At 48.6% G+C, this 23063-nt stretch overlaps 1 protein-coding gene across 1 annotated transcript; it reads right to left on the bottom strand.

Annotated features, from left to right (window-relative positions):
* Positions 1-4532: 4532 nt before the first annotated feature.
* On the bottom strand, positions 4533-16527 carry Rimklb (ribosomal modification protein rimK like family member B). The gene is made up of 5 exons (XM_042701529.1): positions 16325-16527; positions 10777-11007; positions 7844-7930; positions 6194-6397; positions 4533-5065 (listed from the first exon to the last, which is right to left on the bottom strand). The coding sequence occupies exons 1-5, from the start codon at positions 16497-16499 to the stop codon at positions 4593-4595; spliced, it is 1170 nt and encodes a 389-aa protein (XP_042557463.1). The 5' UTR covers positions 16500-16527; the 3' UTR covers positions 4533-4592.
* Between the last annotated feature and the right edge of the window lie 6536 nt (positions 16528-23063).

Below are 23063 nucleotides of genomic sequence, written 5' to 3' on the forward strand. Positions count from 1 at the left end.
ACATAAGCAAACTTGAGAAAATAAAGCAAAAGTTAGGCAGTGGTGTACGAGAAAGAGCTAGAATGAAATTACCTGTTGGCGAGCTGGGCTGGGCTGGGTCTGGTCCAAACTGTAGAATGATCACTTATTAGGCAGCTGCCATATTGAGGGGCCAAGGACTTGGGAGGGTACTGACCCCCAAAAGCTGTCATTACTTCTCTCGCTCATCATCATCATCATCAGGAAAGGGGAAGAAGAAGAAGGGAAGTTTTTTTTCCTCTGGGTAGTGTTTGGTTTGTTTGTATTTGGTTTTTTGAGTTTTTTTTTTGGGGGGGGGGGGAGTTTGGCTCCTGAAAAGGCTGGCAAAGAACAGTAACAGTACACATCGTTAGAAGAATATTCTTTTTAGAAAACAGGTCTAAAAAATAAACTGCAAAACATGTAAGGAATTTTTAAAGTCAAACTTTCATTAAGATAGAAAAAAAAAATGTCACTAGAGTTAAGACAGCCAACCCCACATGGCATGGTTTTTGTTGTTTTAAATGGCACTGGGAAGAAAGCAAATAAAATACCACACACAAACAATAATAATAATAATAATGATAAATAAATCCAAATGAAAGTAAAACATTTCCAATGAAACCTGGAAGACTAGAAGATTCCAACAGCAGATTTCTGTCCACTACTGAAACATTCTAAACTCCAAGCTTTGCAGGCACCTAAATTAGAGGCTAATCAAAACTGTTGCTTTAAAAAAAAAAAAAACAAAAAACAGGAAAAAAGAAAGCGGTGAACCTGGTGATCCATCCTGCAGTATATTACATTAAAAAAAAATCCTAGTACAACAGAAACAACATTTTAAATAAAAGTCAACAAACAAACAAACACAGTAGCAGCAGTGGGTTTACCTGTCTGCGCACCTACATTTTCTTAGAAGGGAATCCTGTCTCATCAGCCATATAGCTCACAAACCTTCTCAAAACAAAACAAAACAAACCAAAACAAAACAAAACACGTGCGCCAGGAGAAGAAAACAGGACACAGGGTTGCTGGTACAATGTCTCTAACACCCCATTTCCCCCAGCCCCAAATAAGGGGTTCAACTGAATGAAGAGAATTGGTTTTTCCATGGCTCCGATCTTGAGGAAAAAGACGACGATGCTCAAAGTCCGTGGGCTTTCTCAATGCTGTCGCTCATGTCTTTCACAGTCTGATAACACGCAGGATAAGAGCCAGCGATAAATATCCCAGGGTGGTTTTCTTAGGACAGCACCCACACAGAAAGATCTCAAAAGTTCACTGGAGAAAAACCAGCAGGAATTGGGCCAATGAATGAAGAGCACCCCCAAAAGATAAAAGACTATTAAAAATGGGAAGTTTCAAGGGACAGAGATTCAAAGTCCAGTTTTTATCATGGGGGAACATAAAAGCAGTATCCAAAAGACTTACTGTAAAAAATACAATTTATCCATACAACTTTGAACATATACGAACACGTTTACAGTTCAGTCAGCTTTTGGAATCATTATTACACACGTTTGATTAAAAGGGGGGGAAAAAAAAACAAAACACTGTATCTCATAATTGTCACAAAGATCATACAAGTGGTTAAAACAATGAGCAAAAGCAATTCACACCAAAAAAAGAATCCCTTAAGTATCTGCTGTGTTTCTTTTGAGTTCTTTTACAAACATCTGTTCTTTACCTGAATTTGAGAGAATTCAAAAAGATCACCCTGCTAAAATGACCCTTGCTGCTCTTTGTAAAAGTTCCCCAGGAGGCTGCTGGCTATGTCGGAATATGGTGCTAGTAGTGCACGGAAAATATGAACAGTCAGAGAAAGTACTGTGAAATATGTCTGCTTATGTCTGCTTAACTTGGTAGAAGGGCGAATAGGGTCAGAGCTACATTTTTCCTGGACCTCTTCCCCCACCAACACAAGACAAAGAGGTTTTTCGATTTGTTTTGCTTTTGAATGTATGAACCTATATGGAGAGGCCGTGTGCTATTCTGGTGGGTCCTATTTAATGTGTGGATCGTAGGAGGTAGCCACCACCCAGATGATGGGATTAACCACCTCTTCATTGATTTCTCTACACCAAATAGTATGTACCCACCAAGAGATGATTGTTTGGGAAAAGTACCAAAGTATTTCCTTCTGGTAGTGGTCAGAAGTACTTGGTCCTGAAAAAGGCTATTTCTTTCAGATGGGATTACTCCCTTTTTAAAAGGTGTCTGGAGTGCCTTTCTTCTGCAGTGAAATGAGAACGGCTCACAAATTACTATGCTATTTGTCAACGATCAACCTTTCACTCAATTTTAATAGTATTTAATTCTATGGGGAAAGAGGAGGGGGAGGGTGGGGAAACCACGTTTTTGTTTATTACATCCTTTTGGAAAATGGGGCAAAAACTGTACAATGAAGCATGATCAAACCTCTGTGAGAGCTGGTTAATACTGATCTTTTATTATTGTCTCTCTAGCAGTGTCCGAAATTACGTGTGCGGTCCGTCTGGAGGAAAAGGAGTCGTGGGAAGGCAAGAAGGCAGCAGCCAGGGCGCAGGCGCGGGCCCAGGGGCTGCCCGCTGCTGTCATGTAAAAACTGAGTGACGTTGATCGGTCGATGGCCACTTTGGCTGCTCCCCTAATGACCCTCGGGTGCCCACCACGGGGGGAGGGGGGGGGGGGTGTACTGTGCCCAGGGTTCGAAAGACTCATATTGTAGGCAGGTTTGGGGCTTTTGAAGAGACTAGAAAGATTGGTCAACATCGAAGGCTGAAGGGAAGGAAGAGGGCTGAGACTCGAGATGGCCGGGGAAATTTCCCAGGGAAAACACATGGCGCCCACCCGCCCCCACCCCCCCCCCAAGGCCTATGTGTAAAAAGAGAAAATGCATAGCCATAGCACTGAAGGAAAGCACAGAGCCTTGAAGAAATTGTTGACAGTCTAGAACAATCTGGAACAGTCTAGAACAGTCTAGAACAATCTAGAACAGTCTAGAAGCAAAGGGGGAACCAAACCACATATACATACACGCGCACACACGCACACACACAGACACACACACACAGACACACACACACACACACACGCACCACGCACGTGCACACAATGGCCTAAGAAATAGTTCTAGCCTCTGTTGTCTTTAGGTGAGAATCTCTACCCCGCTGAAGAGCCTAAGTCGCTAAAAACAACCCCTTTTTCGAAATTATAAGAGAAAAACTGTGTCGCCCATCATCCTCCATTCTCTAGAAGCTATCTTTCCAGTTGGGCTGGGGTAACGAGGAAAGCAAGAGCACAGCCACACATGCGTGCATCCATGGAGCGTGAAAAGCGCAGCGGTCCGTGTGCCTCGGGCCTCAGAAGCGCCATCCTGAAGAACCCAACAAGCCTTCTGGACCTCTTAAGAATACTTCTCCTCGTCCTCACCTTTTAAATGTCCAACCCACCACACAAGAAAAAGAACCGACCGACCACACAAATAAATAAAGGGAGAGGCAAACTTTGCCAGGGACAGTTCCGATCAGTATCAGGTCACCAAGAGCAGCTCACTCATTTCGCTTTGGCCGTGGTTGGAGAGACAGGTGTGGAACAGGGAAATGTTAAGACTTGCATGTATTAAAACAGCAAAGCAATGCAAAAGCAACATTAACAGAGCGGATCATCCTTCCAGAAAAAAAAAAAAAAAAGACTAAAAACACTGAACAAATACAAGCCAATGCACATCCTAGCGACTAGTGTGACTTTATCTACAGGTTACTTTTGCTACACCAGACATTGCAATACTGTTCACACCCGCTTCTGTACCATGCAATCATGCCGATTCGGTCATGGACAAACTTTATTGGTGAGAATCGCTCAGTCCCTCCCACCCGAATTAAGGGGTGGGGGCGGGGAACCAAAGACAAAAAAAAACAAAACAAAACAAAAACAAAACACACACACGCACACACAAAAAAAATGAGAAACTCCAGTAGAAGAGCCCCTGGAGATGGAATCAACAATGAGCCAAGGCTGCTAGTGGATCAACAGGGGAAAATGGCAGATTGTTGCATCTGCCTGGGCAAAATGCTGGTAATTTAGACAGCTTACCTTTCCACCTGCTGTCTAGATAGACATCAGGCCCAGAAAGTTATGGCTAGGAGCTATTTTGGCCCAAACCAAACAGTTGGGGGTTTTGGGGGTGATGGTGGTGGTGGTTTGTTGTGGTTGTATAAAAAATAAACAGCAAGGACTCAGGTGAGTCCTTGTTGGACTGGTCCCACAGCAGGGGCCTGGGGCAGAATTTTCCAGGTTGGCTCTTAGGGCCCCCATCTCGCTAGCCGGACCCCACCCTGCGCCTCTCCCTGCAGCAGCAGCAGCAGCAGCAGCGGCTGCGAAAGAAAAGACCAAAGTCAATGCTTCTCCTCTGTCGGCCACCAGCTAACTCATGCTCTCTTATCCTGAGCGTCCTACATGAACAGCATTGCAAGTTGGTTTTTAAAAAAAAAGAAAAGCAAAAGGGGGGGGGGGGAAGAAAAATAAGAAGAAGAAGAAGGAAAAGAAAAGGGAGAGGAGGAGGGGGAGGGACCCAAAAATAAACAAGCCAGGGCGAGCGTGGCCAAGCGATTGGGTCACTCGACCAGGAGTTTGATCTCATTGGCTAGCAGCTGGTTCATGTTGAACAGGCCCCCGGGGAGCTTGCTGAGCGGCTCCCGCTCCGTGCTGCTTTCGGGGTCGCTGTCGACCGAGCTGGAGCTGGAGCTGGCGCTCATGGGGTCGCCCGCCGCCCCGGCGGCGGGCCCCAGCTCGGGCTCGCTCGTCTCGCTGGCCGTGGACACGACGGACAGCAGGGACATGCGGCGGGTGAGGCGGCCCGAGGGCAGGAGGGAGGTGGCGTAGTCCGCTATGGTGCCAGCCACGTCCAGATTGCAGGCCTTGTCGAAGGCCATGAAACCGACGTTGGCGTTGGCCTCGCACACGCAGAAGGAGCCGTCGTCCTTCATGAGCAGGTCGATGCCGCACACATCCATGCCCAGGATGTTGGACACCTGGATGGCCAGCTGCTTGCCCTGCTCGCTGAGGGTGCACATCATGCCCACGCCACCTGCACGACACAAACGGGGGCACGGGGGCCGTCGGCGGGCGCTCTGCCGCGGCGGCCCCAGCGCCACTTCCGGTTTGCTGAGCTCAGGCTCATGGACTTCTGGCCTTCCACCGCGATCCTCCCATCTCAGCCTCCTGCGCAGCCCGGATGACAGGCGGGGCCACCCACGCCCCGCTGGGGCTTGCTCTTGACAAGGCTGGGGCTCGAACCCGCGGGGCCTCCGCACATCCCGGGGGAGGGGCTCCCCACGGGGCTCCCACGCCTGACTGCCACGCCCCGGGGGTGGCAGGCCTGAAGAGAGGCCACCAGGAATACATCCACGCGGGATTTCACGGCGCTGCACAGACGCAGGGGGGTTGGCTAGGTTTCATTCTCTCTCTTTTTTCTGAATGAAATGAAGGCCTTCAAGCTTGGCACCTGTGGCTCCCGCCTGTCATCCCAGCCACGCCGGAGGCTGAGATTGGAGGATCACGGTTCAAGGCCAGCCCAGGCAGGAAAGTCCATGAGACTCTGATCTCCAATGAGCCACCAGAAAACCAGAAGTGGCGCTGTGGCTCAATTGGTAGAGCGCCAGCCTTGAACAAAAGCAGCTCGGGGAACAGCATCAAGGCCCAGAGTTCAAGCCCCACAACCAACATAAAAAACCAACAACAACAAAGCAATGTATAAAGCATGAGTTAAATTAGGGCACTAAGAAATTAGGACTAGGAAAATTCCAGAGCAAGCAAGCAAGGTGGGGGGAGACAGACTGACAGTCAGACAGACAGACAGCACACTAGCTCTCATTCCCCCTGTCTGCTCCACCGACTATATGGGTCAGGCCACAGCTTGAATGGACTCAAGTTAACAGGGTGTCTCTAGCCAGGTGCTGGTGGCTCACGCCTATAATCCTAGCTACTCAGGAGGCGGAGATCTGAGGATCTGGGTTCAAGGTCAGCCGAGGCAGACAAATTCCTAAGACTCTTATGTCTAAGTTGCCAGCAAAATGCTGGAAGTAGAGGTGTGGCTCAAGTGGTAGAGCGCCAGCCTTAAGCTAAAAAGCAATCACAAGGCCCTGAGTTCTAGAAGACCTGTGGCTATACACGAGCCCAGTGGACAAGGTGCACAAACACTCGCGCCGCGTTTTACCTAGTGAGCAGTTGCTTTGCATGCGCCCGTCGGTGGAGCAGCGTAACATGGTGCCAACCACGCGCCCGCCAACCACGATGACCCGGACATCTCTCCCATGAGACTCCTGGACATACTTCTGGAACAGGTACGGCGCTTCGTGGCGAATAAGATGGCTCAGATCGGCCAAATGATGCTTATCTCGTGCCAAGAAAACAGCTTTGCCTGTGATCGAAAGATCCAAAGTAAAGCTGCATATATTACATAGGCGTATTTGATCTATAGCACAATGCAGCAGCAGTATATATACCCATTTAACATATGGCATCTACAGTGTATGTACCTATGATATACACATGCAGATATGCACTTACATCACATATTCTATGTGCATTATAACATGTACGTACATAATATGAATATATAATACATGCGCACCATCAAACCATGGGCAGCTGAGTATGTGTGCTTGCTTGTAGGCATGTGTATATGCATATATGTAAACGTGTACATGTATGCGTGTACATGTATATGTAAACATACATGATTTTTTTTGGCCAGTCCTGAGGCTTGAACTTAGGGCCTGGACACTGTCCTTGAACTTCTTCTTTTTTCCCCTCAGTCCTGGGGCCTGAACTCTGGGCCTGGGCACCTCAACTCTTCAGCTCAAGGCTAGCGCTCTACCACTTGAGCCACTTCGGGCTTTTTCTGCATATGTGGTACTGAGGAATCGAACTCAGGGCCTCATGCATGCAAGGCAAGTACTCTACCACTGAGCCACCTGCCCAGCTCCAGTCCCTGAGCTTCTTTTGCTCAAGGCTAGCGCTCTACCACTTAAGCTACAGCGCCACTCCTGGCTTTTTCTGCATAAGTGGTTCTGAGGAATCGAACCCAGGGCTTCCTGCATGTTAGACAAGTGCTCTACCACGAAGCCACATCCCGAGCCCCTGTAAGTACATATGTAAATGTTGATGTATAGATCCGACACATTCCTGTAACCCGACCAGCTCTCTGAGAATCAAGCACACTTCATTCTTTTATGTCGTCCATTGTTTACACCACATTAATTTCGTTAAGATTAAGCAAGGACCTGGGAAGGTGAGCAGAGAGAAACTCAGGGGAAGCACCCAGGCCCTGAGTTCAAGCCCCAGGACTGGGAAAAAAAAAAAAAGAGTAAGTGAAATAGTGCAAGAGTCCCAGACAAACCATGTATGAAGATCAAGAATCTTCTATTGCATTCCCTCGCTCTCAAGCTCCTAGGGTAAAGTAGAATTCACCTTGGTCTCTTTCGTAAGGTCTAGGCTAGCTGAGGATGCTTGGTTCTAAGTAGGGCTGGTAAAATCTCTGGCCACAGCTGGGGCTGGGGCTCAGTGGTAGAGCGCCCGCCTAGCATGCATGAAGCCCTGGGTTCGATTCCTCACTACCACGTAAACAGCAAAAGGCAGAAGTGGCGCTGTGGCTCAAGTGGTAGAGTGCTAGCCTTGAGCAAAAGAATCAGGGACAGCGCCCAGGCCCTGAGTTCAAACCCCAGGACTGGCAAAATAAATAAATAAATAAATAAAAACAAAACCCTCTGGGCTCATACTGAGCTTATTATGGTAACCTTCTAGAAGCTGGACGGTCCCCAGCAGGCCAACCTTTAGAATGACTGTGCCGACAGCTGCTACGCACCTCTGTGGCCTCGTGTGTTCTTCACCACCATGGGGAACTCCAGGACCTCCGCCTCGTCGATCATTTTGGCGAAGTTTTCATGGCCGCCTGGAATGAGCAAAGAGTAAACTGTGAGCGAGAAAGGCAGAGGCCAAGAGCTTCAGGGCTACTGTAAGCTCCGCTCCTGGATGGCCAGCAGACTCCCTCCACCCTCCTCCAGCAGACTCCACCCTCCTCCAGCAGACTCCACCCTCCTCCAGCAGACTCCACCCCCCTCCAGCAGACTCCACCCTCCTCCAGCAGACTCCCTCCACCCTCCTCCAGCAGACTCCACCCCCCTCCAGCAGACTCCACCCCCCTCCAGCAGACTCCACCCTCCTCCAGCAGACTCCACCCTCCTCCAGCAGACTCCACCCTCCTCCAGCAGACTCCACCCTCCTCCAGCAGACTCCACCCTCCTCCAGCAGACTCCACCCTCCTCCAGCAGACTCCACCCTCCTCCAGCAGACTCCACCCTCCTCCAGCAGACTCCACCCCCCTCCAGCAGACTCCACCCTCCTCCAGCAGACTCCACCCTCCTCCAGCAGACTCCACCCTCCTCCAGCAGACTCCACCCTCCTCCAGCAGACTCCCTCCACCCTCCTCCAGCGGACTCCACCCTCCTCCAGAAGACTCCACCCTCCTCCAGCAGACTCCACCCTCCTCCAGCAGACTCCACCCTCCTCCAGCAGACTCCACCCCCCTCCAGCAGACTCCACCCTCCTCCAGCAGACTCCACCCCCCTCGCAGCAAAGTCTCCGCCCAGGACCTGCGTTACCTAGGCAACTGGCACACCTGGAAGAGGTCACATCTGCATCCGCAGAGGTCACATCTGAATTTGATGTGGCCACACCTTTCTCCGCCCATACCCTAGATAAGGCCTAGCCCAGGCCCAGATGTGCTCTCTCTGCTCTTTTCTAGCTCTTTCCTCTCTCTTTCCCAGCTCTGTCTTTCCCAGGCCTTTCCCAGCCGCGTGGAGTGCCAACCTGGCCTGGTCCCAGCAGGTCTACTGAATAAACCTACCCCTTACCTGAATACCACGTGCGTGGCGCAGGTCTTACTGGGCTACCTCTTTTTAAAAACCTAACAACTACACTGTATTTTTCTGGAAGAAAACTAATATGAATCGATAAACAACGAATATACATTGAAGGTTGATCCAGTTAAAACATCCATTTTTTTCCCCCCCAGTCCTGGGGTTTGAACCTCATGAGTCTGGACTCTGTCTGGAGCCTCTCTGTGCTCCAGGCTGGCACTCTACCACTTTGAGCCACAGCTCCACTTCTGGCTCTCTGATAGTCAGTTGGAAATAAGAGTCTCAGGGGGCTGGGCAGGTGGCTCAGTGGTAGAGTGCTCGCCTTGCATACATGAAGCCCTGAGTTCGATTCCTCAGTACCACATATACAGAAAAAGCCTGAAGTGGCGCTGTGGCTCAAGTGGTAGAGTGCTCGCCTTGAGCACAGAGAAGCTCAGGGACAGCACCCAGGCCCTGAGTTCAAGCCCAAGGACTGACAAAAAAAAAAAAAAGAGTCTCATGGACTTTCTTGCTGGGACTGGCTTTGAACCCTGAGCCTCAGATGTCAGCCTTGTATATAGCTAGGAAGCCAGGCAAGGTTTAAACACTAAGTTCTGCATTCTGCCTGACATTTGGCTTGCCTCCCAGCCCAGGAGTAAATGATAAGAAGCAATCTTAGGCCAAGTGGATTCTAATTTGTAAAAAAATCAATAAATTTTAAATCAATGCGATGATAAAGGAAAAACTAAGCCAGGAAAAGGTTCATGACGGTACTGCAAATTCTGAGAAATCAAGATGACCAACACCCCAAACTACAATCCATCAATCAACATCCGAGTGAAAAGGACTGTTTTGGGTTTTGTTTTGTTTTTTTATGGGTCCGGTCATGGGGCCTGAACTCTGGGCCTGGGCGCTGTCCCTCAGCTCTTCAGCTCAAGGCTAGCGCTCTACCACTTGAGCCACAGCGCCACTTCCAACTTTTTTTTTTCTGCTTATGTGGTGCTGAGGAATCGAACCCAGGACCTCATGCATGCAAGGCAAGCGCTCTACCACTGAGCCACCTGCCCAGCCCTGAAGAGGGCCCTCTGATGTGCTCATTTGATTCCTTTTTCTCTTTTCCATTCTCTTGCAGACTGTGAAAGTCAGAATTCAATGGGTACAAATGATTTTAATGGACTTTTGTTTGTGCACTTGCTAACATCAACAGTTGTATCTTTTTTTGGGGGGGAGGAGGAGGGAATTACTGGGATCTGAACTCAGTGCTTCATGCTTGGGGGCTACCATGTACCATGGGGGTGGGGAGAGGGGAAAGCGACCCTTTTGAAATGTCCTTACGAGAAGAGGACAGAGACTTCTTTTTAAAGCTTCATTAAACCTCCAGTCATGGACCTGGACATTTATTTTCAAGAAATACCTTAGTTAAAGACTCTCAAACTTGGTATAGACCTTCCCTACCCAGAAGAACTGGAAAGGCAGGAAGTAGATTAGCATAACACTGTTTACCAGCACGCTTCTCAAAGTGCCCGCCTGGACTTATCTATGACTGGGAAGCCAGTAAATGAGCACTGGGTGCTTTCTGAGCAAGTTAGTACCCAAGGGGAATGTTGATCACCACATTGCCAGTGAGTTATTAATGCACAGTACACTGACCTTTTTTTTTTGGGGGGGGGGGGGGAACGATCTTTTATCTTTTTAAAAGATTAACTAGTCATTTTCTTTAAAAACAACTCAAAAAAAAAAAACTATGAAGGGATTATGAAAATACTAACAGAAATACCAAATTCTGTCTTCTTGGACCTCAAACCAAAGGTCTGTGGGGCAAGGGCTGGGACTACAGGTGTGCGCCACCATACCCCACTGATATCTCGTCTAGCGGTCTCCCCCTTGTGTGCAATCTTACCGTAGGAGAAGGTGTCTGGTAAAGGAACGCCGTGGCCGGCCAGCTCCTGAAACGTCCAGAACTTGTTCACACAGTTGAGGATGGCCTGGGGGCGGTTCATCAGGCGGCAGCCCATTTTCTCCAGGTGGCGCAGGACGGTGATGTCACTGTCGCTCTGCACCCAGGGTGTGGGGACCCTCACGACCACCACCTGCGGGTACGCAGAGATGAGCTCTCCATTGATCCGCACGCCTGAAACACACCGGCGGGAAGCGAGACCATTACGAGGGCACAGGCAGCAACAGCCACCAAGCCGGGCGCTGTGGCTCCCGCCTGTCGTCCCGGCTACGCAGGCTGAGATGGGAGGATCGTGGTTCAAAAGCCATAAACTTGATTTCCAATGAAGGATCTCCAATAAACTAGCCAGACCCCACGTTCAACCCCCACGATCTAATACATCACAGTTTATGCGGATGTAATGATTTCCACACAGCTATCTGTTGTTATTAAGAGAAAAAGCTGAGAACGGGTGTCCATGGATATATAAAATGTAGGAAAGGATAAATATCCTCATTTCTTCTGATGCTACCTGGGGAGGGAAGAAAGCAGAATAAGGAACTGCAGGATGTCTGTAATTTCTTCCTCACAACACATGCGTGTATTTCTAAATATGTTTCTCCTAATGAGCTCATTTGATCTTATAGTGCAGGTTTTTGTTTTTGTTTTTGTTTTGAAGGAGTAGTTCCTCCAGCTTCTATCCGACCTCATTCTAGTTAGGAAAATGTCAAGGAATACAAGATCAAGATGTTGCTTACCCCCCTCCCCCGTTTCTATTTTTTAAAATATGTATTTCTTTCAAACACTCATATTCAAATTTCAACATTGTTTATTCACATTCCATCTATCTCCCTCCATAGTTAGTGCCACTTGCATGTACTTTTCCTGTCATTTATGTGTAAAAAGAAGTACTTTGTTGTTGGTGGTGGTTGTAAGACTTGAACTCTGAGCCTGGACACTGTTCCCTGAGTTCTTTAGCTCAAGGCTAGCACTCTACCACTTGATTCACAGAGCCACTTCTGGTTTTCTGGTGGTTCACTGGAGATAAGAGTCTCATGGACTTTCCCATCCGGGCTGGCTTTGAACTGTGATCCTCAGATCTCAGCCTCCTGAGTAGCTAGGATTACAGGTGAAAGCCACCGGTGCCCAGCTAAGAAGCACTTTTTAAATTATATTTTTTTTTTCTTGTCAGTCCTGGGGCTTGAACTCAGGGCCTGGGTCTTGTCCCTGAGCGTTTATGCTCAAGGCTAGTGCTCTACCAGTTTTGAGCCACAGCACCACTTCCAAGTTTGGGGATGGTTAATTGGAGATTAAGAGCTCCTGGACTTTCCAGGCTTCGAACCCTGATCCTCAGATCTCAGCTTCCTGAGCAGTAGGATTATAGGAACAAGCCACCAGTGTCCAGCTAAAAAGAAGCCCTTTTAAGACAAATGATAATCCCACAAGATTCTAAAGGTACAAAAAAAAAGAGTAGAATGAGGAGAGGGACACTTGTGAAACCGCCCACATTAGTTCACTTTGTTGAGAGCTAGAAAGCTAAACCAGCCCGCTAAATTAAACAGAACCAAACAATCTTGAACCAAAATGAACATATTCTTTCTTGGGCTATGAGTTCAAGTTGGACAAGAGGTAGAATAAGGGATCGACAGTAGTCACGTTGAAGACTAGTAGATTTAGAAACACACTGGACGGTAAAAGACAAAAAACCAGAGACATGATCAATTACCCAGGTCTCTAGACATGCACACAGTGAGCTCGGAGGAGGATATTCTTAGGAGAGGACCATAAAGGCTCAATATCTACGTGCAATATGTTGCTATGATATTTATCAAGGTGCACTCCAAGGAATGGAAACAAAAGAGTTATTTTTTTCTTTGTTGCTGTTTTTTTTTTGTTTCTTTACCTTTTGTCTTATTTGTACGTTTAGCTGCCTTTGGGATGGGGGGGGGCGCAGAAAAGGAGGGATAAATTGGGAATGAATGCAACAGGGGTAATCGCTAGACACTATGCTGAAAATGAACTCCACAACTTGTGGTTGGGGATAGGAGGGAAAAAGGGGAGGGGAGACACTGTTCAAAAAGAAATGTACTTATTACCTGACTTATATAAGCCCTCTGTACATGACCTTTACAGTAACAATAACCTATGCATGCATACATACACATTATATAGATATATTTATATTTATAGATCTGTTGTAAGCTGGTGCTGGTGGCTTGTGCCTGTAATCCTAGCTACTCAGGAGGCTGAGATCGGAGGATCCTGGTTCAAAGCCTGCCTGGACAGGAAAGGCCATGAGACTCGTATCTCCAATCAACCACCTAAAAACAGGAAGTGGAGCTATGGTAGAGGTAGAGGGCAAAAGAACACAGGGTCAGTGCCCAGTCCCTGAGTTCAAGCACTATGACTGATTTTTTTAAAAAACGTCTATAGTCGTGGGTTGGGAAGGTGGCTCAGTGGTAGAGCGCTTGCCTTGCATGCCTGAGGCCCTGGGTTCGATTCCTCAGCACCACATAAGCAAGAAGACAAAAGCCAGAAGTGGCGCTGTGGCTCAAGTGGTAGAGCGCTAGCCTTGAGCTGAAGAGCTGAGGGACAGCGCCCAGGCCCAGAGTTCAGGCCTCACGACCGGACCCAAAAAATAAAAAAATAAAACGTCTATAGTATATAGTCACAGAAAAGCCCAGAAAACTGCTCTATTGCTTGACAATGATTTCTTCTACCTTCTCCCCAAAACTGGCATTTGCCACACAGAAAAATAAAATCAAGTCGGAAGGAAGGAAGGAAGAGAGAGAGAGAGAGAGAGAGGGGAAGGAAGGAAGGAAAGAAGGAAGGAAGGAAGGAAGAGAGAGAGAGAGAGAGGGGAAGGAAGGAAGAAAGAAAGAAGGAAGGAAGGAAGGAAGGGAGAGAGAGGGGGGGGAAGGAAGGAAGGAAAGAAGGAAGGGAGAAAGAGAGAGAGAGGGGAAGGAAGGAAGGAAGGAAGGCCGCAAGCAAGCAAGCAGCCAGGCACCAGTGGCTGCTGCCTGCAATCCAAGCTACTCAGAAGACTTGAGATCTGAGAATCAAGATCCAAAGCCAGCCCAGGATGTTGGTGAAGCTCGTATTGCCAATGAACCACCAAAAAGCCAGAAGCGGAGTTGTGGCTTTAAATGGTAGAGCACTAGCCTTGAACAAAAAGTGCCCAGGCCCTAAACTCAAGCCCCCCCCCCCCCCACACACACACACACACGAATCCTGAACCTTTTAAGAAATTCAAGGAGCCTTTGGAGCCTGTTTGCCCATGAATCTGCTCTACCACATTTGTGAATAAAGCATCTCTGCAAGGCTGGGTGGGCTGGTGGCTCAGTGGTAGAGTGCTCGCCTACCATGCATAATGCCCTGGGTTCAGTTCAATTCCTCAGTACCACATACTCAGAAAAAGCCAGAAGTGGTGCTGTGGCTCAAGTGGTAGAGTGCTAGTTGACAGCAAAAAAGAAGCTCAGGGTCAGTGCCCAGGCCCTGAGTTCAAGTCCTAGGACACACGGACACACACACGGACACACACACACACACACACACACACACACACACACACACACACACACACACACACACACAGAAAGAATCTCCACCAGCACAACAGGCGCACGGAACGAGGATCTGTCTCCCATGTGTGACACGTATTACAGGGTCTCTCGTGGCTTTGAAAACAGTGAAAATAGAGATCTGTGGTACCAAGAGGGAGATAAATCTCAAAAGTGACATAAAACTTTTCAAACTCTTTATGATGGGTGACTAAGAAGAACTCGTACGCTAACTACAAAGCCACAAAGAGCAAGACGAGTGTGAGGAAATGCTGATCATGTAGAAGCCTGACGTTCTCATTTGTGTGGCTGCTCCTTAACCAGACGTATTTCATTTCCTAACACCGTGAGTGACGGTTTGCTTTTGCAATTTCTGAATATGTTTTGAGTCTTATCTAGGCACAGGCAAAAGCAATTTTTATCTCAGAAGGGATGCATATGTGCTATCTGGGGAATGAGAAAGCCAATAAAAATCCCTTCTTTCCCATCAGTCCTAGAGAGAACAAAGGGAGACAGCAAACCCCTCATTACTGCCCAGCTCTGCCACGTTGCAATTTAAAGAGGGGAGAAGGCCGGGTGCTGGTGGCTCACGCCTGTAATCCCAGCTACTCAGGAGGCTGGGATCTGAGGATCGTGGTTCAAAGCCAGCCTGGGCAAGAAAGTCTGTGAGACTCTGATCTCCAGTGAACCACCAGAAAACCCGAAGTGGCTCAAGTGGTAGAGCGCTCACCTTGAGCTGAAGAACACAGGGACAGCGCCCAGGCCCAGAGTTCAAGTTCCACAACTAACAACAACAACAACAATAATAATAAAATAAATGAAAGAAAGAGAGACAGACAGACAGGAAGGAAGGGAGGAGAAGGAGAGAGGGAGAGAGAGAAAGAGAAAGAGAGAAAGACCACTACAGAAAGCACTCAAACAGGCAATAGCATTGTGGCCTTTGTTTCCCAACCATCTTTCATTCAATATAATGATTAACTGGTTCTTTTCCAAAAACTACAGAATCTAGAGGCAGGAAATGTGGCTTCATGGTACAGTGCTTGTCTAGCATGCTTGAGGTCCTGGGTTCAATTCCTCAGTACCACATCAGCAAAAAATATTCATATAATTAATAACAACAACAATAACTCAGGGACAGTGCCCAGACCCTGAGTTCAAGACCCACAACTAACAAAAAAAAATTGCACTAGGTACCAGTTAGTAGCTCCCGTCTGTCATCCCAGCTCCTCAGGAGGCTGAGATCTGAGGATCGTGGGTTCAAAGCCAGCCGGGGCAGAAAAGTCTGTGAGACACTATTCTCCAAAACACCAAAAAGCTGGAAGTGTAGCTATGGTTTCAAGAGGTCTAGTTCTAGCCTTGAGCGCAAAAGCTCAGGGACCGTGGCCAGGCCATGAGTTCAAGTCCCAGGAACAGCTCAAAAACAACAACAACCAAAACAAAAACCCTATGTATATTATATGTATGTGAATTATTATATTTTCTTTCCCTATAAAATAGCCATGGCTACACAAATGGCAAAGAAAAAGTCTACAGAAACCAAGTGGAGAAATGATTGTCACTGGCAATGAAGCCAGCCGTGAAAATTCACTTGTCATCAGAGACAGCAGCAAGAGTGGGGAGCGGGGGCGCTCAGGAATGAAGTCCAGTGAGCACTCACACCTTTGGCCCAAGAAAGGGCTGGCTACTTCCCTGCCAAGTTAAAGGATCTGTTCAGTCTACTGTACCCAACATTTGGTTGCTACCCGGGCTGGCTTTGAACCTCGATCCTCAGATCTCAGCCTCCTGAGTTGCTGGGATTACAGGTGTGAGCTACATTTCCCTCCCAAGGATTTCCCACACGGTGCCAACAGAGCCCCTCTTCTGATACTTCGCAAGGAGAGAGCGCCATCGCCCAGCGGCACGGGCCTGCCACTCCCAGTGCACATGCCGCTGCTGGCTGGCCACGGACTTACCCAGGTTTCCCTGTTCCACGGTTAGCACCACCTCGTCCATCACCACCGCCCGGAAGTCTAGCTCCTCCTCACAACACTTGGCCTTGAGCGCACGCAGGATCTCTTTCTGGGGATAGTCCTCCCGGATGCGCCGGTCGGTCAGAAACCACAACTTGGCGGCCATGGCGCTGCACATCTTGATCGTGCCTCCTGGATTCGCTCCTCCTCGCTCCAAGTCAAGCCTTTATCTAGAAGAAGAGATGCGTGCGTTGAGTGTGCCAACCGCACAAGGCAGGGCAGGGCAGCTGGCAGCACAGTGTATCTTTATGGAGCCCCCATATTCATTCTGCCTAGGGCCCCCGCACAGTGGCTCCCGCCTAGCATCCTAGTCAGGAGGCTGAGATCTGAGGATCGCGGTTCAAGGCCAGCTCAGGCCGAAAAGTCTCTGTGAGACTCTTCTCGCCAGTTAACCACTCAAAGACTGGAAGTGGGCTGGGCGCGGGTGGCTCCCGCCTGTCATCCTAGCTCCTCAGGAGGCTGAGATCGGAGGATCCGGGTTCAAAGCCAGCCCAGGCAGGAAAGTTCATAAGACTCTGCTTTCCAATGAACCACCAGAAAACCAGAAGTGGCGCTGTGGCTCAAGTGGTAGAGCGCCAGCCTTGAGCTGAAGCACTCAGGGGCAGCGCCCAGGCCCAGAGTTCAAGCCCCACGACCGACAAAATAAATAAATAAATACTCTCTAGGAATTAGCTCCAGCCTGATCATCTACCTCTGTTTTAACTCCTTTCCATGAGATCCCAAACATTGAATGAGACACTCCATTTCCTAGCACTACGTGTCCTAATTAAGTTCATTCTGTCACCTGTGTGCGTCTGTGTGTGTGTGTGTGTGGGGGGGGGGGGGTTTGATGCTAGTTCTAGTGTTTGAACCCAGGATCTAAGCACTGACCATAAGCTTTTGTTGCTCAAGGCTGGTTCTCTACCACTCGAACCACAGCTCCACTTCTGGCTTTTTGGTGGTTCATTGGAAGTTAAGAGTCTCATGGACTTTCCTGCCTGAGCTGGTTTGGAACCGTGATCCTCAGATCTCAGCCTCCAAAGTAGCTGGGATTATAGGTGTGAGCCACCAGTACTCAGTTTGGTGTTTGTTTTGTTAATTGGCAGTTGTCCCGATCCTCACCCCACTCCCAAGTAGCCGGGATTACAGGTGTGAGCTACTGTAACTAGCCAAATGCTGCCATTATGTATAGAAGACTTTGAATCAAAATATATAATTGGAGAATGGACCAAAACGATCTCAAGTAATGAAAGGAAGTGTTGCGGGTTCATTCACTAGCGCGTTCAGCACAGCTCAAGCGGAGGAAAGCAGTTACTCACTGTTTACACGCCTCTAAATAGACATTGTAAGCTGTTTGCTAGAATGTGCAAAGATACAAGTGCTACTTTTGAGTATGAATCATGATCCCGACAATAGCTGCGAGCAGTCTGCCTGAGGTGTGCTGGGGTTTTAAAAAAATCAAACCCCACCAAATTGCAACTTGAGCCAGATGCTGGTGGCTCACACCTATACTCCCAGCTTCTCAGGAGGAGGCTGAGATCTGAGGATCACAGTTCAAAGCCAGCCCGGGCAGGACAGTCTGTGAGACTCTTCTTGCCAATGAAACCACTAAAAACCAGAAGTGGAGTTTTGATTCAAGTGGCAGAGTGCCAAGTCCTGAGTTCAAGTCCCACAACTGAAAACAACCATTTTTTTCCCCAAGTATCCAGAGGGTCATGGAAGGGTGGGGGGAGGAAAAAGGGGGTACATAGAAAATGTGGGGGTGGTCTTCATTTAACCTCCACACTCGCTCTGCATACTGTCCACCACGCAGATTGCTCACATTGAATACAAGTTCAAATGCTTGGTTAAGACATTTGTCACACTGCATTAAAGACTAAAGAGAAGGAAGATCTGCTCAAACAGCACATAGAGATCTCCTGAGATGGGGCACACTCTGCTAGCTCTGGCCGGCCTTAGACTGACGTCACTCTGCAGCCCCCTCTTCCTGCCCCCCCCCAAGTGAAGTGAATGCTGGGAAGGGACACGGCTAACAACACAATAGCACAGTAGTCACACGAAGCTGTCCTGTGGATCGTTTCTAGATTATAACTGGCATTCTCTATGCTATTGTGCATACTGTGTATAAGATTTACATCTCAGGGGCTGGGCAGGTGGCTCAGTGGTAGAGTGCTCGCCTCACATGCATGAAGCCCTGGGTTCGATTCCTCGGTATCACAGACACAGAAAAAGCCAGAAGTGGCACTGTGGCTCACGTGGTAGAGTGCTAGCCTTGAGCACAAAAGCTCAGAGACAGCGCCCAGGCCCTGAGTTCAAGCCCTAGGACCGACCAAAAATAAATGTTTTTTTTTTTGCATTTCAGAAGCTCACCATTAGACTGATTAAAAATGAGATACATACAAAATTCTGCATAGCAAAGTAGTCTGTGCACCTTAGAAGTTATAAACTTGGGTCTCTTCTGCCTTAATTTCTTGCATGTATAGTTGTATATGCTAAGTAGGTCAGCCGGGCCTCCAACTCCAGCTCCTGCCTCCGTGTCGGGCATTACAGGCGTGCACTACGGCAGGGGGCCGGCCAGCAGAATGTCTTTGATCATTTTCTTTTATCGGATGACGCTGCTGTTGATTTCCATCTTCCTCCCGGGGTGTGGGAAAGGTACACGCAGACCTGCACCGCCATCACGACCTGAGCCAGCAGGCCGGATGCTTCCCAATGGGCCCGTGTGTTCTCATCTCTTTCCTGTGGGTTCCCACAGCAAAGGCCTCCTGAGCACCCTCAGTACCCCCTAGGAAGACAGGCTGGGGTCACGCTGGCCCTGGCAGTCCCACAAAAGGTCCCTGCATGGGGCCTGAGCCAGCACACCCTTTACTTCCCTGAGGGAGAATGGTAGAAACGCCCTGGAAGCATGTTTGTAGTGCGAGGCTGGCTGGGTGACGCACGCCTGTAATGCCAGCTTCCTGGGAGGTATCATGGAGGAGGAGAGCAGCCCCAGGCCAGCAGGGGCCAAGAAAACCTTATCTGAAAAATGTGGGGCTCACCAGGGTGGAGTCAATGGCCCTGGGGGGGTCAAACCCGGGGTTCTACTGAACAGGGGAGAAAATGTATCTACTCATTTTGAAACATTCTGCCTTTGACCTTCCACGGAGGCCTTGGCTCTTGATGGGAATCTCGCGGGTCTCCAACCTTCCAAGGTACCTTTGGTCATTTGGAACATATTTTTGTTCTTCGTGGTGGTGGTCGTGAGGCTTGAACTCTGGGTCTGGGCACTGTCCCGCAGCTCTGCAGCTCAAGGTCGGTGCTCTACCCCTTGAGCCACAGCGCCACTTCCGGCTTTCTGGTGGCTTGCTGGAGATAACGGTCTCCTGGACTTTCCTGCCTGGGCTGGCCTTGAACCACTGTCCTCAGACCTCAGCCTCCTAAAGAGCTGAGATTACAGGCGTGTGCCACCGTGCCCAGCCCCTAATGCTTTGCCTTTTCGGTGGAGATTGAAAGGTGTGCTCAACTTGCTCTTCCTGTCCACGGAAGAGACATCGTAACACACTAGGCCACGGGTTTAACTGCTCCACAGGGACCCTGAACCAGAGTTTGAATCCGCAATAGCTTTCCAGTGATCTCCAAAAGCCTTCGCCCGGGAATGAGGATGACCACTTCTGACCAGGGCACTCCGATCCAGACAGACAGACAGACAGAGACACACACACACACACACACACACACACACACACACCCTTGGGCCACAGCGATGTCCTGTCTTCACACAATTTGAAAATACCGACCTTTTTGTTCCAACATTTTGGGGTTCCGTGCCCTCACATTTCAGGAATTAAAAACAAGTTGACAACAAGAAATGAACACTTAACCTCAGGGCTTAAAGCTTAGGATTCCCAAGACTTTTGCTTTTGGAAAGGATCAGCTATTTAGCCCAGGCTGGCCTCAAAACCAGAGCCTCCTTGCCTCCGTCCCTGTAAAGGACTGGAATTACACACCAGCGCTAGAGTCTTTTTCTGGGGGTGCAGAGCAGATGGTAGGGGGTTTGAACTCAGGGCCAAGAGTGTGCCGAGCACCGGTCATTTTTTAAGATATTTTAAAAGATAGTTCCTTGAATTGTCATTTGCATATGAGCCCAACCGAGAGATTAAGTTCCTTTTCTACCTTTCAAGTCACTTCCAGTAAACATTCTGAGATCTAAAGCTTGGTAACTGTTCCTTATCAGTTCAGATTTCCTGGCTATAAACCGCATGAAAGGTCAACTACACCAAGAAAGTTTACAGTTTCCAAATGTATCTGTCAATCGGTTGCCCACGGAATGATAGACAAAACAAGGAAAGATCTACACCCCAACACAGGGTAAAGAAATAAAGACCAAGGAGGCCGGCCACACCAAATGTTCTGGTGAAGTCCTTCCTTCACCAGTAAAAAATAGAAAAGAGAGGCTGGGGACTTGCTCCGATTCAAACCCCAAAGCCATCAGAAGAAAGAAGTATCAGCTGTGTGTGGCAACATGCCAGCCTGCAATCCCAGCCCCCACGAGATGGGGGGAGGGGGCAGATCACCAGTTCTAGAACAATCCTGGGGTCACAGTGTGACACCTCTTACTTTGAGGACAGGGGAAATGTTATATTTCAGATAAGGATGACGTATGAACTCGAATCCAAATGGGTAAAGGTGGAGCAAGAAAACTGGTCATCCACACGATCCATACTGCATCCCCTCCCCGCCTCACTCCCCCCCCAACCCCCCACTCCAACCCCCAACCCCCCCACCTCACCCCCCCAATTCCCCCATCCCACCCCCCCACCCTGGGCTACAAGATTCACAAATGCAAGCCTTCCTTTGCCTAGAACCTAGACCAACTTCTCTCCTACACTTTGTTATTTGTGCCAGTCCTGGGGCTTGAACTCAGTCCACTTGGGTGGACTTGGTGGCTTGGGGGAGACTAGCAAATGTGTGTGTTTGAGTTTTCGCCTCTCTTGTACATCGTGCTCACAGCAATGATCACTGGGGTTGAGACAAGATCTTGCTAAATAGTCCAGCCTGACCTTGAACTCAAAATCGCTTTAGCCTTCAGAGTGCTGGGATCGTAGGTGTGCACAGCCATACGTAGCTCAGGGCATTCGGGGTTTGGTCGCTGTTGGTGGGGGGAGGGGGTCGTGAAGGGGATGTGCTGGAGTTTGAACTCAGGGTTTCAATGCTGGTGATGCTGGTGCTCTACCACTTCAGTCATAGCTCCAGCCCTGCTTTTTGCTGGCTATTTTGGAGAGGGAGTCTAGGGAACTTTCCTGTGTATTCTAGCCTTGAATCTCAACTCTAGCCTGTTGAATAGCTAGGATTACAGATGTGAGCCCCCAGCATTAGGCTAGAGCGTCATTCTTTTTGTATTTTATTTTCTGTGCCAGGCTTGGGGCTTAAACTTAGGACCCTGGGCATTGTCCCTTAGCTGTTTTGCGCAAGGCTAGTGCTCTACCACTTGAGTTCCGGCTTTTTTTTTTTTTTTTGGTGGTTAACCTGGAGGCAAGAGTCTCTTGGGCTTTCCTGCCTCGACTAGCCTTGAACCATGATCCTCAGATCTCAGCCTCCTGAGGAATTAGAATTATAGTTGGGAGCCACCAGGGCCTGGCCTACAGCTTTATTTTTTTTCCCCTCTTAAAAATTGTTAAATAGTGCTAAGAAGGTAGCTTAGTGGTAGCGTACATGCCTAGCATGCACGAAGCTATTATGGAAACATGGCTGTATTACGTACTTCCAACCAGAAGCCCAGAATTTCAGATGTGATTAACCACTGCCCCCCCCACCCCAAAATAATAGCAACTTTCAGTAGCATTGCCTAGATATCAGGAGTTTCAGGTTCTAAATCTCAATAATCTCCCTCCAAATCATACTACTGGCCTATTACTATACTTGGTAAAATTTAACCTTCGAACATTAACACTTTAGGTCTTAGCCAGAGATCTCAATGGATCCAAATGTGTATAATTCTTAGTGTGCGTGTGTGTATGTGTGCGCATGCGCCCATGCGCACGCTGCTGGTGGTGGTCCTGGGGCTTGAACTCAGGGTCTGGGCGCTGTTCCTGAGCTTTCGTGCTCAAGGCTAGCCCTCTAATACTTTGAGCCACAGCAACACTTCTGGCTTTTGGGGGAATTAACTCAAGATAAGAATCTCACAGACTTTCCTATCTGGGCTAGCTTTGAATTGTGATCCTCAGACCTCAGCCTCCTGAGTAGCTGGGATTATAGGGGTAAGCTACCAACACCTGGCTGCAATTCTTTTTAATCTGCAAGTAAAAACCAAAGTTGGTATATATAGAAATGTTTACTATTTCCGTTGCATCAAAGTCTCTATCAAGGGCTGGGAAGGTGGCTCAGTGGTACAGCGCTTGCCTTGCATGCATGAGGCCCTGGGTTCGATTCCTCAGCACCACATAAGCAGAAAAAGCCAGAAGTGGCACTGTGGCTCAAGTGGTAGAACGCTAGTCTTGAACTGAAGAGCTGAGGGACAGCACCCAGGCCCAGAGCTCAAGCCCCACGACGACCACCACCAACAACAAAAAGGCTGTATGAAATATAGTTCTAGCCCAGGTACACCTTAGTGGGAGAAAGTACACTTGCATTCAGGACAAGCTCCTAGATTCAACCTTCAGCATCACAAAACAAAACACAATGAAGGAAAAAAAAAGTGCAGATCTGAGCAAGTGATGTACGAACG

Source organism: Dipodomys spectabilis, unplaced genomic scaffold, assembly GCF_019054845.1.
Source record: "Dipodomys spectabilis isolate Male_0828 unplaced genomic scaffold, ASM1905484v1 ptg000296l, whole genome shotgun sequence".
In the NCBI taxonomy this organism is placed as follows: domain Eukaryota; kingdom Metazoa; phylum Chordata; class Mammalia; order Rodentia; family Heteromyidae; genus Dipodomys; species Dipodomys spectabilis.

What these genes read in the sequence shown, in the direction of transcription:
- Rimklb (XM_042701529.1), bottom strand. Translation starts at nt 16,499, where the DNA reads ATGTGCAGCGCCATGGCCGCCAAGTTGTGGTTTCTGACCGACCGGCGC. An exon ending in ACCAGACACCTTCTCCTACG is followed by an intron (nt 7,931 to 10,776) that starts GTAAGATTGCAC and finishes TGCTCATTCCAG; the next exon opens with GCGGCCATGAAAACTTCGCC. An exon ending in GCAAAGCAACTGCTCACTAG is followed by an intron (nt 5,066 to 6,193) that starts GTAAAACGCGGC and finishes TGTGTCGTGCAG; the next exon opens with GTGGCGTGGGCATGATGTGC.